The following is a 15976-nucleotide window of genomic DNA, read 5'->3' on the forward strand; positions in this document are numbered from 1 at the left end:
CATCACGATGTTGACGTAGCGTCTGTTAATAGTCATCAAATTAGTCGATAGCGTCACCTATCTGCAAGAGCCTTGTCGGGATGCGATTGTTTTTCATATCTGGTCTATCAACAGCGCGCGGAATGCATATGCTCCTCGCGCCGCTTGGCGAGAATGCAGTGGTATCTTCCTTCCCCCGGCAACCACCAACGCCTTGGTCCCAAAATGCTCGTTAGCTCGCTAGGATGCAAATGCTCATCCAGTCGTAGGATCATGCCAGGATATCATACCGCATATACACAACCCTCAAGAATGCACATCGTCCAGCTAACTCCTCAACTGCGTCCCGCCGCGCCCTCACCCCTCCACTCATCCTTCAACACCCACCGCCCCCGCTGCGCACTCCCACTGCGCTCTAGCTTCGCAATCAACTTGAGCATCTCGCGGAACTCCTCGCTGCGCCCCGGGACCGCGCGGCAGTAATGGTCGAAGTGGTCGACGAGCATGCGCGTGGGGACCACGCCGCCGTGCGTGAGCATGAAGTCGCGCAGCATGGTGAGCATCTGGCGGCCGCGGAAGGACTGCGGGGTGTTGGCGCGCGAGGAGCCTGCCGAGGAGCTGTTTGAGGCGGTTGTTGTGCTGGGGCGGCCCTGGCGGGCGGCGAGGTTGGAGAGGATGGATGCTGATGACAGACCGCCGCCGCCGCCGCGGGCACCACCGCGAGCGCCGCGCGCAGAGAGGCCGCCGCGAGCGGAGGGCAAGGGGCGGAGAGGTGGTTCTTCGGGCCGCCCGGCTTCGCCGTATGTACCCGTCCAGGTCGGTACACCGACCGGTGCGCGCCGTGCGTCCTCCATTGACTTCTTCAACTGCTCGGCGGCAATGGCAGCTTGGCGTTTAGCTTCGCGCTGCACGAACGCGGGGTCTGCTTGTACTCTGCGCTTACGGCCGGAAGCAGTCGCGTTGACGATAGCGTCGTGCTCAAGGACGGAGTGCACACCTGATTTAGCGAAAATAGTGGACATGAGGCGGCCATCTGTTTTGTCTTCCTCACCGTCTTGCGGTTTAGAAGAGTCTTCAGAGTCGGAGGCCGGTGCTTGGAAGGTTTCAGCGTGAGCGATGCCTTTTACGGCTGCGAGGTCTGCGGTTGCGGTTGCATCTGGGGCTGCTGATGGGGCGGCAACGTTGGCTTTCTTTTGATCCTTGAAATTGACTTCTGAGCCGCGGAACATGTTGCCCGTTTCTGTCTCGCCGTCGGCTTTGTCGCTGCCCAGCGTGAAGAGATCGTGGAGATCGCTCATCTGGAATGTCTGCCGCTGCTTCGGGTCCTTCAACACCTTGTTCGTGAGGAATTGCTTGAAGATTTGGCGGTGGTAGATCTTCTCTTCGATGGTTCCTGCAGACATGAGACGGTATATTTCAACCTCTCGCTTCTGACCCAGACGCCATGACCGCTCACGAGCCTGGATGTCGGTGGAAGGGTTCCAGTCAGGGTCGTAGATGATGACGCGGTTCGCGCCTGTCAGATTCACACCGAGACCTCCGACTTTCGTCGTGAGGAGGAAGACGTGGAGATCCGGGTCGTTGTTGAATTCGTCAACGAGATCCTGTCGGTCTTTGATTGGAGTTTCGCCGTCCATACGCCGGTAATTGAGGTTAGGCAGGCTGTCGAGAAACTTCTGCAGAATGTCAAGCATGATGCGATGTTGGGCGAAGAGGAGCGTCTTGTGCCCACCCTTCACCCAGAGCGATAACAGCTCTTTGACGACTTGCATCTTCCCGGACTTGTTTGCCGCACCGTAATCGTACCCAGGTTCCTTGGAAAGCGTTTTGTGTTGAGTAAGGTCGGGATGGTTGCAGATTTTGCGCAGGTAATCGACTCCGAAGAGCATCTGGCGTTTGCCGTTGGCGATGGACCTCATGTCATCCGAATGAAGGAAGTTCTCGTATGCCTCACGCTGCTGGCGGGTCAGCTTGCAGAAGAGAACTTGCTCCTTCTTCTGCGGAAGATCGGCCGCGACGTCAACTTTGAAGCGCTGGAGCAAATACGGGCTTATTGCATCCTTGAGCGTCTCTGCGCATCGCATAGCAGTCTCAAATTCGAGATTCGATGCGTTCGCGTAGCCACCCCGCTTGATCGGGAATTCGAACTGGTTACGGAAGTTGACAAGCGTGCCGAGACGCATCGGGAAGACGAAGTCGAACAATGACCATAGCTCAGTTAGGTTGTTCTGCATCGGAGTTCCAGAGAGGATGATCCGGTTTGGTGTACGCAGCTCTTTGCAGTGAATGGTGATAGATGTGTTCGGATTGCGAATCTTATGCCCTTCATCCAGAATAGCGGTCTCCCAATCGACGGGAGCCAGGAACTCTGAGTAGGTCTGAAGTCCTGAATAGGTGGTGATGAGGACGTGACCGTCTCGCTTGACTTTCTCGACAATCTTCTTGGCTGCCTTACCAGCGCCTGTCAGACTCGCATCATATTCTCCATAACTTCTCAGCTCCATCTCACGCTCCATGCGATCCTCGCGGCGCGTGTCGAGCATACCGCTACCAGAGGTGTGTAGAATTGACACGCGTAGTGCCGGCCACCACCGATGGAACTCGTTGACCCACTGCTTCATGACGGTGGCCGGACATACCACGATGACAGGCTTCGTAAGCAGTTTCGAGTAGTGTAGGCCAGCGATAAAGGAGATGGCCTGGATGGTTTTACCCAACCCCATCTCGTCGCCAATGATACCACCGACATTCTGCGAGTAGAGCTCCCATAGCCATTGTACGCCAGTTTTCTGATAGTCGAATAAGGCAGGATATATGTCGCCGGGTATGCGAAAGCCGCCTTCGAATTCAGTATCAGGTTCCGTTGGATGAGGCTTGTAGCATTCCTCCTCTTCTTCGTCCTCTTCAATGGCCTCAGCTCTCCTCTCTCTCGCTCGCATCCTGGCTGTAGACCGTTTCTCCGTCCATGCGCGCATTCGATTCTGGTAAACCTTCTCGTTGCCATCATCGACTCCCGCAAGGTCCTCCTCCTCGACCGAGGCTTGAGCAGCCTCCTTCTTCTTCTTGGCCTTTCTGCTACCTGCTTTGCGCTTGCGACCCACCGTCTCGTCTTCATACTCGTCGTCTTGTGTGACGTCCTCGGAGTAACCTTCGGATTCCCCTAGCGCCGCAAGCTCACGATCATTCAGGTCAGGTGCGTAGGCATCATCAGACTCATCGCGCGGTGTGCCTGGGGCCTCGCTCGGTTCTCTTGAGCTAACGGCCCCGCCTACGGGCGTTATCCGCCGCCTTTTCCTAGGCCGCGAAGACTCCGGTGCGCTGCTAGGCTCTGACGAGGACGCAACGCCTTCAAATCCAGGCTTCATGAGATTCCGATGCGATGTTGGACCCTTGGTGGCCTCCTCAACCATATCCTCCACCTCAGCATCCAGCATGACTTCCCCGAGCGTTCCAGCACCAGGCCGGTTTTGCGCCAGCTTCGAGAAAGGTGTGATCTTGCCCGTGCGTATCAGGAAGTCTCGTCGGGTCTCGCTCGGTAAGGGCCCATGAACGCCATCTTGGGCTGATTCTTCCTCGCCCGGGGCCTTATGCCTGTCATTAATACGTTGCTGTATCGAGTCCAACTCCTTGTCCAGATCCTCTATTTTTTTCTGGTACGATGCGATCTCACCACGAAGTTTGAGCTTCTGCGAGTCTACGAGGGGCATTGCCAACCGACTCCGCAGCTTCTGAATCGCTTGCTGACACCGCTTAGCCTCTGCTTCCGCCTTGTCCATGCGCTTCTTGTCCCTCTCATCAGCCTGCTCTGTGAGCAGCTGGTCTGCCTGACGGCCGATGTCTCGCTCCAGATCATCCTGATCGCGGGTGCCGGTGGTGAGGAACTTCAGACGAGTCTCCTCGTCAGCATCCGATGGAAGCTCCTCTGCCTCATCTTTTGCGCCATGTTCTGTATGTCCATCTTCGCCTTCCGGGGCGGCCGAGTCGTCCGTAGGCGTATGTATTATCTCCGGCGCAGCGGGAGCGTCGCTCTGTGGCGGAGAAGACATCGTTGCAGCTCACACTTAGGAGCGACAATATGCGTGAACTAAGTCGAGGCGTCGAATGAGGCCGGCGACGTTGCGAAAGCGCTGCGTGGGTGCGCTACGGCGAAAGTGGCGGGGCGACGGCGTTGTTGAGAGGAGCGGAAAGGTGAAGGTGCCACCTTCGACCTGGCGCGAGTCTATGTGGCAAGTAGGGAGGAAGGTAAGGGGAAGGACTCGAGAATTAGAGGAGGCATAGCGCAGAAGGCAAAAGGGCGAAAGGGCGGTGCGATTGACTCTTTCGCCAGGCAGTCGAGAGAATGCATTATGTCATTGGACGCGCTAAGCGATTCGGTATAGTTCGAGGTCCGTGCACAAACTCGATGTCACGTTTCTTTGCATTTACGCGTCTTAGAGCTTCTTTCACCACCGCAACACCATCACAATTTCGCCTCGTCTGAGTCATGCTTCCATCCCGGCATGTCCGCCAAATCTTTCGCTCGAGCAGCTCGCCTCGATTTGACCGGGTCACCAATTCCTGGCCGCCATCTCCAAGCGTGGGCCAAATCATCTGCCAAAGTACCTTCTATAAGCTCGACTACATGCTTACCAATGTTCGGCAGAAGCTTGAACGTGTGGCTTTAGCTTCCAGTCAGCGGTATCCGACGTCTTGAAAACTGAAACTCACCCGCTGTCTCCGCTGGCTACAATGAAGTTCTTCCACATGGGGTGCTCGCATACCAGCAGCGCCGCATCAGCGGTATCCGCACACCAGCACAAAGCTCGGTTAAAGAGTTCCTTATTCTTGAAGCGCGGAAGGTAGATTTCTATCGCTCTACGAATGCTCTTCTCGGATGCGTCCGGGTATGTGTCTGTAGGGTGCTTTGAATGAGACCGAGGAACGGAAACGCGCTTCGGAGCATCCGCGCCATACGGCTGATGTCGCTTGAACCGAGTGAAGCCAGGGAACTCGTCGCAGACCTTGATCACCCCGTATCTGCACTAATTAGTCAACAGTCCAGTTCAGGAACGGGTCGATACTTACTCGTCCGGCTCGAAGAAGAATCCAACGTCGCCATTATACACCACCGGCGACTTCTTGTATTCCGCCACTTCTTCGGGCGTTAGTCGCATGTGGGCGTAGACCCACGCCTTGCATTGCTGGATTAGCATACAAACGCTGATCCAAGACTAGGAAGTACCTACTTTTGAGCAACATTGTTCTTCTAGGTCGACTAATGCGGGGCTCCAGGCTCCAGCTGCCAGTACAACTTTGTCCGCATGGTACCTCACCCCGTTCACCGTCTCAACCCCAATGCATGTCGTCCCATCGCTCGCGAAAAGCGGTCGCTTGAAGGATCCAGCGCTGCGCGGCCTTGGTCAGATGGGCACCGCACGGATCTCCATACACCGAAGACCTACTCGCCAAATCCGAAATTGACTCCTTTCTTTTTTAGTTCTATTCCGATCGAATTGATCGCTTTTGCGGCAGCCAACCAACCGCCGTCCTGGCTGAAAATGGCTTTCCATCCCTATAATGCGACTCTCAGCGGCACTGTCACATGGAGCCTTAGTTCGCAGGCCTACCTGGATATTCTCGCGCTTCAGAAGTGGCATCTTTGCCAAGATCTGTTCTTCGGTTTCCAGCCATTCATTGGTCTTCTCCAAGCCGGCGCCGGCATCAAGCAGAGCTTGATATTGCTTTCGAAGGGATTTTATCCCGTCGTCCGTGGACTCGCAGTCAAGCTGCTCATGAATTAGTTGAACATGGCCCGAACGAACAGAATGCGGCGGAGGGTACTCTGCCAGTATTGTGGAAGAAATTCTTGAACAATGGGTCATGCTTCCACATATCGCGCGCCCCCAGACTCAGCTGTAAGTCCACCTTGTTCCGCAACCGGATGCCCATAATTTTGTTGAGATCATTCCCAGCTGATTGCGCTGAGGGAATCGGATAGATGTCCAGGACCGTGATATTCGAAGGGGTGTATCCGGATCGAAGCAGATGCAGCGCTGTCGAAGAGCCAATCGTTCCCCCTCCACCAACAACAATGACCTTAGTGTTTCCGCGAGAAGTCGCCATGTCAATGCAGTGCTCTTGTCGCGTTTCTTGTCTATCGGCAATTGCACATTCCCTACGTTGTTTCAATCGCTTAAGTAGAGGTGAGCTCTGAGCACGCCACTCTCCTCGATGGGACGATACTGACACGGTCCCTCAGTACGGTTGACGAATTAATCTGGCCATTGACTAGTTGTTGTCTCGTTTACTCCACACAAACATCGGCTAGGACGTCGGAGCAGAGTAGCGTGCGGTTATCGATGGCGAAAAACCCGACTGGTAAAGTTACCCTCTCTGGTTAGACTGCGAAGACGTCATGGAAGGTTCCGAGGTCCGCCACCCTCATCTTCGCAAAATACTCGACAACTCAAACGACAAGGCTGAAAACTTACGAAATCACAAGCCTTAACGGAAGTCTAAAGCCAATTTGAATCGTTTGATATCTGCAAGATCGGATGCTATCAACTTGGTGCTTCAGGACGTCGGATGGTTCGACTGGATGCGCCGTTCTGCCTCCGAAAGCGGGGCTAGAGGTGGAAACAAGGATGCATGTGCCGTGTGCAAAGCTTCTAGCTTGCATTAGTGTCTCCGTATCTATTCCCGACTGGTATTATTCCCAAGCTTAGATAGACCGATAGTAATAAAACTGGCCGTCGGAGACCTTTCACGCTGCCATCACTACGCGGGAAGGATTTCGTGCGCTGGAAACCCGCCCTCTGGGCTCCACACCCTATCAATTTAGTCCGGAGTATCTTGGGATGGAGACTAGACACTGATCCACAGATAAGGTGTAGCCCTGGGTGCGGAGAAGGGCACCGATAGGCAGCGCTATCTAGGAATGGCATGGGGTACAGCGCCAACATGGTGTGTAAAGCACCGACCGCATGGAATCCGTCAAGACGACCCCAGCGCCTCGATCTCTCAAGTATTCAACACTCTTTCCTTTTCATTACCCTCAAGGGTAGTGTGTCTCTCTCGCCATGTCCAAATTCGACGCTGCTCCTCCCAATACACATGCGGGCGGAAACGATGATGCTCTCCGCGCGAAGGGCAATGACCCCATGAATGCGCCTCCGCCTCAGTACGCTGACGAGAGAGTCGACATGGCCGCTTACTCGAGAGATGTTCCACGTTGGAAGCGTGTGTGGCAGCACAGCCTGACGCAGATGATGCTTTTGAGCGTTCAAGCATTCTGCGGACCAGCCATGGCCGATGCGATCGCGGGTAACTATACACTCTGAGATATACAGCTACATGTGTTCAACTGAACTGATACTGCTCAGGGCTCGGTGGAGGTGGTCTTGCTACTCCCCAGACGTCGAACGTTGCTACCGCTATCAACTACGCCATGCTTGCTATCGGTTCGTATGCCTTCCTCAGCGCGGTACGCAACCGTCTCGCCTGACGCAGCATCTAGTCTGTTTCCTAGGCGGCCCTCTCGTCAACAAGCTTGGCACAAAATGGTCATTGGTCATCGGCGCGATGTCCTTCCCTATTCGCGGATCCTCCTACTATTGCAATAGCAAGTTCGGCACGCAATGGTACCTCATCTTCGGTGGCTTCTTCACCGGCATCGGCAGCGGCTGCTGGTACGTCGCCGAATCCGGGTCCATTATGTCTCTCGCCCCGTCTGGCGCCCGTGGCAAGTATCTCGCACTCTGGATTGTGTCCCGTAACCTCGGACAACTGGTCGGAGGCGCTATCAATCTGTCCAAGAACCATATGAAGGGAGCTAAGGGAGGCGTTACTCCGGATACGTATATTGCTTTCTTGATCATTGAGTCTATGGCACTGCCGTTTGCTTTTTTAATCTCGCCGCTTGAAAAAGTTGTGAGATCTGATGGGACCCGGATTCTGGTCTCAGAGCCGCTGTCGACGAAACAGGAGTTCAAGAAGATTAGATTTACTTGGATGTCGAAGCTCATTCTGCTTTCGGCTCTTTGGGCTATGTGGTCTTTCTTCTACAGGTGAGCTTTTTCTCTCTTAATCCACGATCAACGATGGGGAAGACTGAGCTAATTTAATACGCAGCGGCACATGGTCCACCTATCTCGGAACCTACTTCTCGGTGCGCTCCCGCGCCCTCTCCTCCCTCGTATCGCCCTTCTTCTGTATCGTCGGATGCTTTGGCCTGGGCTTTATTCTCGACTTGAAGGGTGTCAGCCAGCGTCGCAGAGCGCAGCTGGGTCTCTTCACCGTTGTCATCCTCAATCTCGGCGTCTACGTCTGGTCTATTGTAATGCAAGTCCGCTTCAACCACCACGCGCCTGGGAAGATTGACTGGGATGAGTCACTCTACCCGACCGCTTTCCTGCCGTACTTCTTCGTCCAGACCACCGGCCCGCTGTCGCAATCGTACATGTACTGGCTGCTTTCGTCTTTCGCTACTGATGCGCAATGTAAGCTCTCATCTACCCACATCCCCATACCGCTCCGCTGACGAATCGCCCTAGCAAACGTCCGCAATGGCGCCGCATTTCGCTGCCTCGAAGCTATCGGTCAAGCCATTTCCTACGGCATGAACACGCAGATCAAGACCAGCCCACTTATCGGCTTCTGCGTGACCTTCGGTCTCATGGCTGTGGCCGTGCTGCCCATGCTTACTCTTGTTAATCAGACGCCGGATCGGATTCCTGCGGATGTTATTGCCGAGGAGATGGGTAAGATGACAGAGAAGATTGAAATTGCCGAGGTGCCGAAGGGGTGCTAGATAGATGAGATGTTAAGCAAATGCGGAGGTGTTTGCAATAGTGGAGGAAGAAGAGGCTTGGGGTAAGACGCAGAGACGACAAAACAAGACCTTTGTGGTTATTGCCAAGAGAGATTATGAAGTGGTGCTATGAATAACCCATCGATTTCAAAGCTGCTTTCCCGGCTCTCTCCACTTCTCTTTTCGCACCTGCCCGACGACCCGAACCTCGTCACATGATCTGCGCATCAGAAACCGTAACCTCGTACAACGACCCACTCCAACGCAGGCCAGCTCACAAAAACAAGCTTTTGCCTCGCGCCGCAAGCTCGGCAGTTGCCAGACCGCCTAGTCTTTTGCTGGACATAACCGCTTATGTCATGCCAGTCTGACTACGCGCTACCCGCCAATCCTTACCGCGTGAGTTGGTAAGGCAACCCGCGATGTTGCATTATGAGGCACGATTTCCTGATGCAGTTGAGGCACATAGAAGGGGTGGGGGTATTTAAAAGAGGCGCTTGCTGGACTTCTTCCGTAGTTTTCTAAACCATCAGTATCGATCTCCTTTTACAGACACTTCTCTCCAGCAAATGCGACCGTCCATCATGGGACCTCGGCCTCTAAATCACCACAACGAGCCCAAGCTCCCTGTTCACATCGTCGAAGATAAAGCGAAATGGATTGGCGATCATACATTCATGCGTTATCCGCCCAAAGACTGGGAGACTAAAGGCTATCGAACGTTGACGTGGGCGGGATATGCGGACGCTGTCAACAAAGTAGCGTACTGGCTTGACGAGCAGTTGGGAAAGTCTGTGGAGGACGACACGATCGCGTATTTGGGGCCTGCGGACCCGAGGTATTCGGTTTTGTTGCTAGCGTTGGTGAAGACGGGTCGAAAAGTACGTTGTGGTTGATCTGGTTACTGGCATCGCGGATAAGGAGTCTAGGTTGACGACAGATGCAGTTCCTAATCCCGGATGGCCGTGTGACTGATGAAGGATTGAACGAGCTGCTCGGAGACACTGGATGTAAAGCGTGGATATACGCTGAAGACGATGCAAGCGGGCCGCCGCAAACGCTCGATCCGAGCATTAAGCTCTGTGCGCTACCGTCGGTCGAGTGGTGTCTAGATGCTAAAGGGCATCAGCGGTATCCGTACGACAAGGTATGGGGTGAAGGGAAATACGACGAGATTGTTGTCATCCACACCTCAGGCACTACAGGTATGCTACTCTTACTTCACTTCAGAGAGCGCAAGTGCTGAATCGCCGTGCGGGCACACCGAGGCCAATTTATCACACCAACGGCTTCTACACTGCCGGCCGAGGCCACGAGCTCTCACGCAGACACTGGCCGCGAGGCATCGCGTACGACACATGGATAGGCCAATCCGTATTGTCGTCCTGTCCTCCGCAGTGGCTCGGCGGCGTAAGTGCCTTCATCATGATGCCTATTGTCGACGACACCTCAAGTATTATGCCTCCCGCCGATATGATCGGACTCCCACCCGCCGTCTTCAAGAAAGTAGTGGAGGCAAACGTTGTTGATGGCATCATGTGTCCGCCGCATACAATCGTCCAGCTGTATAACGATCCTGAGACGCAGCCGCTACTGAAGTCGCTTAACTTCATCATTTATCTCGGCGCGGCGCTGGATCGGGCGATTGGGGATGATCTGTGTGAGTGTACGAAGTTGACGAGCGTTATTGGGTCCACGGAGACAGGGAAACAAATCGATCTGCTGCCGATTGATAAGAAGCTCTGGTACACTCACGATTATGTACCAGAAAATGGCCATCGTATGGTCCACATCCCTGGCTCTGGGGAGGCGGAGGACGGGTCAGAGGACATGTATGAGCTTGTTATCGAGAGGCCAAAGGGAGGCGAGGAGAACCACTTCCAGTGCGCTTTTTGGAATCCGGTTTTCAGGAACAGAGACCGCATCGAGACGAAGGAGATGTATGCGCCGATAAAGGACCTGGATGGGCGAATGCGGTGGATCTTCAGTGCCCGGAAAGATGACCTTACGAAGCTGAATTGGCTCGCCAAATTCCACGCTCAGGATATCGAGACGCGGATCCAGCAGCATCAGGATGTTTCCAGCGTTTTCGTTGGGGGCGAAGGAAGGCCCGCGCCATATGTGATTGTCGAGCCGCATCATGGTGTTCTCGATGCGAAGAGCGCAGATGCCTTGCTGGACGAGCTTTGGTCGGGCGTGATTACCCGGACGAACGATAAGGGGTTCAAGGAGATTCGAATCCCAAAAGAGACGGTGTTCGTGGCAAAACCCGCGAAACCGTTTAAGAGGAGTAACAAGCAAACGCTCATGAGAAAGGAGATCGAGAAAGACTATACCCATGAGATTGAGGAGGCATATTCGCGCCTGGCAGAGGTGGAGGTGACGGCATAAGGCAAGCGCAACTTCTTCGATGCAACTGCCTCCTTTACGCCGCAGAAGTCACCATGGCCCACCGGCCATGCGCTTATTTACTTTCTTCCGAGGTCTTCTCGACTGCACAGCTTCCCCCTCTTACCATCACACTCACCATCACTATCGTTGGAACTGTATCTTGCCCATCACTATCCGCTATTAGAATAAATCCTCGTCTATCGCTCACACTTATGTTTCGCGGACTTTTCGCTATCGCTCTCACGAAGCTCGTCCAGAACACGCGTACTACGGGTCAGCAGCCGGTGGCTCCAAATTCGCTGCTTGTACCGACTTCGCGGCCACGGCCGCTCGCTTCGAGCCCCTTGTCTCCGCGGCTACCGAGCGGACAGCCACGTCCGGTTCAGTCCACCCAGAAGAGGTCCTAGGCCAACACAGAGCTCTGCACTGGAAATCGACTCGTCGAGTGCTTCACCCGCCTATCAGGTGTTAAATTTCGCATTCCCGAATTCCAGCCTAAGGCGGTCCACAGCCTAAACTATGGAGAGCCAGCAACCAAATTCCAGTGGCAAACCCCCGCCGACGGGCGAAGTCCTCCTTGTTATAGGGGTAATCGGTGCCGTCCTGGTAGTCTTCGCTTTCTTGTGCCTCTGGTATGGCTGTCGTGGTGGCGGCACCAAGGGCCCTGAATCCGCAGGCCCTGAGGGTCCTCATGAGCTTCAGGTTCTCTCAAACAGATCACTCCCCAGACCCACCTCGGCTCTAGACTCGCAAGGACAGGTTGACCCAGATATTGTCCCACGGGACAGTTTCACGAGGCTTCCCAGATACTCGGATACGTCCTCAGCTCATCGAGCGGATCTCAGGGCGGAGACTAGGAATTCAAGGCCTCCTGCTCCAGATCCAGAGCTACCCACTGGACGCTCGCCTCAGTCGCTGCCATTTACCACATCAAGTCCGAGGGAAAGCTCCTGTTCGGGAGAAGATCCGAATATCCCAGAGCTAAAGCTCCGACAGAAGCTATATAGGAATGCGGCCAGGGTGACAGAGGGTTTGGAGGGCTGGCTCATCGACCGTAAGCCCGATGCTACATCGGTTGCCCGACACCTATCGAAAGGACGACGAAGAGTATTCTCGTTTCCCCCGTCCTCGAATCTAACCGCTGAAAGGAGACCGGAGTATATTCCCACTCCGATACTCAAGGCCGGGCTTAGATCGCAGACCAAGAAAAGCCCCAAAAGGGCGATCACATTTGCCGACGAGGAACGTGGACCAGGCGCGGGTTACAATGCCGCGAGCGAAAGGACACCTTTGGTGAATGAGGGGGGCCCGGAGTATCATCATTTCTTGGACAAGATGAGGATTGCAGAGTTGAGATGGAATGGCGTGTTGTGAAGGATTTTCGTTTTGACGCCGGGTATTTTTCAGTCAGCAGGGGTCCTCATTGTAGCTGAGGTTTCTGTATCAAAATAGGGACAGCCCGATCGCGCTTTGAATGCAATATCTTCGTGTTGACGTGTTGTTGGCGGTTGTGGGAGCGAGTGTTGCGTTCTCAGGTCGTTCGTACAGCCCTGGGGCCAGGAGTGAGGCTAATCCTATTTGGGTATAACTCACCAAGCTCAGCTCGATGGGATACGGGGCGAGAGCTTTCCTTCCACTTCAACCGCACAGCAGCGCTTTTTGCCTTGCCCCGCGTCTTATTAACATCCTCCTGGATACTGTGAATAATTCAAGAGAATATCAACCTTCCACACCGCAAATTATCTCCTCCAAGGCATTCGAGTCTGCATCTCCGATCTGCATCTCCGACTCAGCCTGATCGCCTTCTAGTCGACGACTCTTCGGTATGATCAGATGATATCACCAAGAAGCTCAAAACGCTTTCATCCCAAGCCTTATTGGCGAGAATGGCCGACTGGTAGTGGTGGAACGGACGATGCGCAGCTTCTTTCGGTACTTGGTAGTTCCATCCACCCGGAGCTGGAAGACCTCTCTGTCCTAAGCTGGGGGCTTGGCGAAAGCGAAAAGGAAAAGGGCCCCCACGCAAGACTTGATGTGCTTACTTGCATTGGAACGGATGTTGGTAAGGCTTGAAGCTCGAGGATGGACTCTCGGGGACTGAAGAACATGTAGACTGGCAGTATGAGGTCCCAGATGATGAATTGGAGACTCTGGTAGCGGTATGTATTACTTTCCGGATATTGTAAGGTACTTGCTAACCTTAGAGCCAGACCACTTCTCCTCCTGACTCTATCAAAGAGAGGAAGCTTCAAGTTTTGTACGTAAAGATTCTGTTGGCTCATTTCAAATCTCCTTCCACCCGTCATGTCTCGACGGTTCACAAAAGGATATTTCGCATCCCCCTTCTCGAATTAGAGCAGGGCACCTTTGTAAGGATTGGTTCAGGATTTTCTTTGGTCCGTTAATCATATAGTGACCGTCACACGCCATTAACATGAACTAGCTTCATTACCACACCCTGGTCGGAGGAGACTGACCAATCTTGGCTTCCCGGAAATTTCAGTATCTCGCCTTTTGTACTACGCATCCTACTGCACCAAGGCCTATCGCGTGCCATACTTGCCGAAATATTCTCTGCCGAAGGGTGGTTCGCCAAGATGGGTCCACGATGTTTTACGCACCCCGGTGAAAGCGCCTGCTTATCCTCGTTCGGTATGCCAAATACGTGTTTTGCTCGCTCTCGCTATATCTGTAGCGGAGAAAAAGATCCAGAAACTGACATTTACTATCGCAGAAGTGTCTTACCGTTCCAGAGGGGGCTGGGTGACCGGCGTTGGTTTCACTCAGTTCATCCGGACACGCCACCAAACCACATACTTCTGTATCAACTACCCTCCCCATGCGCTCACACGACTAGAAACACTTCTGGAACATGATCCAAGCCTCGCGCATCGTGATTTCTTCCTCGATGCACTAGCGGCGGACCAGAACTCGAAGCAATGGCAATATCTTATCGCGCAGCACCGGAAAGAGCTCATGTTCCATGTAAGTTGAAGGCCTTTGAGGGAATGAAGCTGTCATAAATCGATCAAGTACTAATTCCACTACAGGAGAATATGTACGAGGATGATAAGTCGTACTTGGTCCTAGCCCCCAAGCAGTTACACCAGCTTTCGCGAAACTGGAATGTCTTATACCAGGACTGTCTAGACCAACTGGCCGTGCTCGAGTTCCTCCACCGCACCTACGAGAAGTTCAGGAAGACCGTCGAAGATCCTAAGAATAGCTGGGACGTCGACAAGCGCTCGGAGATGTCAGAGTCCTTCGAGGCGCTGACGGCGCAGTGTGACAACCTGTCGCGCTGGACATCGGTATACCGTGAGCGAACGCTTATTCGCATCAACCTCGTAGGTCTCTGAGTTGATTTGGTAACGCATTATTTTGACACCTGAATAGCTCTTTCACCTGACCAACCAACGCGAATCCCGCACCAACACCCAGATCGCTGCCTCAACCGCCAAAGTCGCCGAGCAAACGCAGCGTGACTCCGCATCCATGATCACCATGGCATCCTTGACGATGCTCTTCCTACCGGGCACCTTTATCTCAGCTGTTCTTAGCACCACGTTCTTTAACTTCGATGAGGACGGTCTACACGTCTCACCCAAGTGGTGGATACTTCCTGCAAGCACAATCCCATTGACGGTGGTAATATTTTGCCTTTGGAATACGTGGAGGCGCGGCAGAGTCAAGCAGCTCGAAGAGCAGGCGAAGATGCTACAAGAGGAACGTGCAAGGATGCAGAATGGCAAAGAGAAGCAGTTGTCGTAAGCTGAGATGGTTCTACTACCAAGTACTGCGCTGCATATTTAAGCTAGAACCGTGGCTCTCGAGATAGGAGCTTTCCCTTTCAACTCTTGCCGCAAGTGCAATATCATCCGGGCAGTGATGAGAAGCACTTATGTTAAGCTCGGCAAAGGTCCCTTATAGGACTGACTGCGCCCATTGAACTCGAAGTCCAGACCCAAGCAAGCCATCTGGACCAACTTCTCATCGAAGTTCTTGCTCGCATACTCAATCGTCATATCGATACCTAACCAATCAATCAGCGCACACTCAAACTGAAATCACCACAGCACAGAGAAAACTTACCACATCCCGCACCACCCGCCGTCCAAATCTGCGCGCCCTCAAAATGCCCCTCCTCCACAACCCACCGCTGGTCCAGCCACTCCACCTTCGGAAACGTCTCCTTCGCCGCCGCAAGCAAGATCCGGTTCGTAGTCGCCTTCTTCCCATCCAACGCCCCACTCCTCGCCAACCACATCCCACCCGTACACGTCGTCAGCACCACCTTCGTCTTCTTCACCGCCTCCCTCAAAAACGTCAAGCTCTCTTCACTCACCGTCGCAGGATTCGGGCCCCCAACCATAATAATATCCAGATCCCTCGGCGCAGTCTCATATGTATGTGTGGGGCGCACGTACATCTCTGGCGTCGTCCAGGAAGGCTCGAGCGAGGAGGAGATGTACAGGAACTGCATAGGAACGGCGAGGGGCTTGAGCGGGGCAGCGGCGGGGATCATTTCCCCGATCATGTCCATGACCTTGGTGGAGATGTTGCCGAGGACGTCGAGGCCCGCGAGGTCGGTCATTTGGACTTCTTCGTAGAGGACACCGATGCGGAGGGGCTTTTGGCTTGGGGGAGGAGCGGTGGAGGAAGACATGTTGAAAGGGTGAGTTGCTGATATTCACTTCTTTATTGTATTCAATTGAAGAGGAATGACTGCTTTGCTGCTGGACTGGTGTTGAGGGTCGCGGCTCTTATAGTTGGGAATTGTGTCGGCCGTCTGCTTTGTGTCCGCGACTTCACTCCCGT

The 15976-nt window shown here is 53.9% G+C and overlaps 8 protein-coding genes across 8 annotated transcripts; 5 read left to right on the forward strand and 3 right to left on the reverse strand.

Annotated features, from left to right (window-relative positions):
• Window positions 1-314: 314 nt before the first annotated feature.
• BU26DRAFT_542962 (DNA repair and recombination protein RAD26) lies at window positions 315-4025 on the reverse strand (the record flags this gene model as incomplete). The annotated part of the gene is made up of 3 exons (XM_033831675.1): window positions 315-3547; window positions 3584-3619; window positions 3650-4025. The coding sequence occupies 3 exons, from the start codon at window positions 4023-4025 to the stop codon at window positions 315-317; spliced, it is 3645 nt and encodes a 1214-aa protein (XP_033679280.1).
• A 413-nt stretch (window positions 4026-4438) lies between these two features.
• BU26DRAFT_491709 (fructosyl peptide oxidase) lies at window positions 4439-6145 on the reverse strand (the record flags this gene model as incomplete). Its single annotated transcript, XM_033826090.1, has 7 exons — window positions 5800-6145; window positions 5586-5744; window positions 5421-5530; window positions 5205-5364; window positions 5044-5150; window positions 4687-4995; window positions 4439-4637 (listed from the first exon to the last, which is right to left on the reverse strand). Exons 1-7 carry the CDS (start codon window positions 6079-6081, stop codon window positions 4439-4441), a joined length of 1326 nt encoding a protein of 441 aa, XP_033679281.1. The 5' UTR covers window positions 6082-6145.
• A 601-nt stretch (window positions 6146-6746) lies between these two features.
• Window positions 6747-8886, forward strand: BU26DRAFT_491713 (MFS general substrate transporter). Its single transcript, XM_033826091.1, has 5 exons — window positions 6747-7281; window positions 7341-7418; window positions 7475-8024; window positions 8089-8456; window positions 8511-8886. Exons 1-5 carry the CDS (start codon window positions 7038-7040, stop codon window positions 8765-8767), a joined length of 1497 nt encoding a protein of 498 aa, XP_033679282.1. The 5' UTR covers window positions 6747-7037; the 3' UTR covers window positions 8768-8886.
• Window positions 8887-9351: 465 nt separating this feature from the next.
• Window positions 9352-11158, forward strand: BU26DRAFT_435091 (acetyl-CoA synthetase-like protein; the record flags this gene model as incomplete). Its single annotated transcript, XM_033824106.1, has 3 exons — window positions 9352-9648; window positions 9714-9972; window positions 10008-11158. The coding sequence occupies 3 exons, from the start codon at window positions 9352-9354 to the stop codon at window positions 11156-11158; spliced, it is 1707 nt and encodes a 568-aa protein (XP_033679283.1).
• Window positions 11159-11191: 33 nt separating this feature from the next.
• BU26DRAFT_522954 (uncharacterized protein) lies at window positions 11192-11721 on the forward strand. Its single transcript, XM_033829915.1, has one exon. The coding sequence runs from the start codon at window positions 11212-11214 to the stop codon at window positions 11563-11565; it is 354 nt and encodes a 117-aa protein (XP_033679284.1). The 5' UTR covers window positions 11192-11211; the 3' UTR covers window positions 11566-11721.
• On the forward strand, window positions 11678-12532 carry BU26DRAFT_569271 (uncharacterized protein; the record flags this gene model as incomplete). Its single annotated transcript, XM_033833866.1, has 1 exon — window positions 11678-12532. One exon carries the CDS (start codon window positions 11678-11680, stop codon window positions 12530-12532), a length of 855 nt encoding a protein of 284 aa, XP_033679285.1.
• Window positions 12533-12803: 271 nt separating this feature from the next.
• BU26DRAFT_97440 (uncharacterized protein) lies at window positions 12804-15192 on the forward strand. The gene is made up of 7 exons (XM_033836563.1): window positions 12804-13220; window positions 13271-13317; window positions 13369-13415; window positions 13602-13810; window positions 13893-14143; window positions 14209-14505; window positions 14555-15192. The coding sequence occupies exons 1-7, from the start codon at window positions 12992-12994 to the stop codon at window positions 14927-14929; spliced, it is 1455 nt and encodes a 484-aa protein (XP_033679286.1). The 5' UTR covers window positions 12804-12991; the 3' UTR covers window positions 14930-15192.
• BU26DRAFT_554284 (class I glutamine amidotransferase-like protein) lies at window positions 14907-15824 on the reverse strand (the record flags this gene model as incomplete). Its single annotated transcript, XM_033832257.1, has 2 exons — window positions 14907-15191; window positions 15251-15824. 2 exons carry the CDS (start codon window positions 15822-15824, stop codon window positions 15058-15060), a joined length of 708 nt encoding a protein of 235 aa, XP_033679287.1. The 3' UTR covers window positions 14907-15057.
• Window positions 15825-15976: the final 152 nt, after the last annotated feature.

The sequence above is a fragment of the Trematosphaeria pertusa genome, assembly GCF_010094035.1.
Source record: "Trematosphaeria pertusa strain CBS 122368 unplaced genomic scaffold BU26scaffold_15, whole genome shotgun sequence".
Classification (NCBI taxonomy): Eukaryota; Fungi; Ascomycota; class Dothideomycetes; order Pleosporales; family Trematosphaeriaceae; genus Trematosphaeria; species Trematosphaeria pertusa.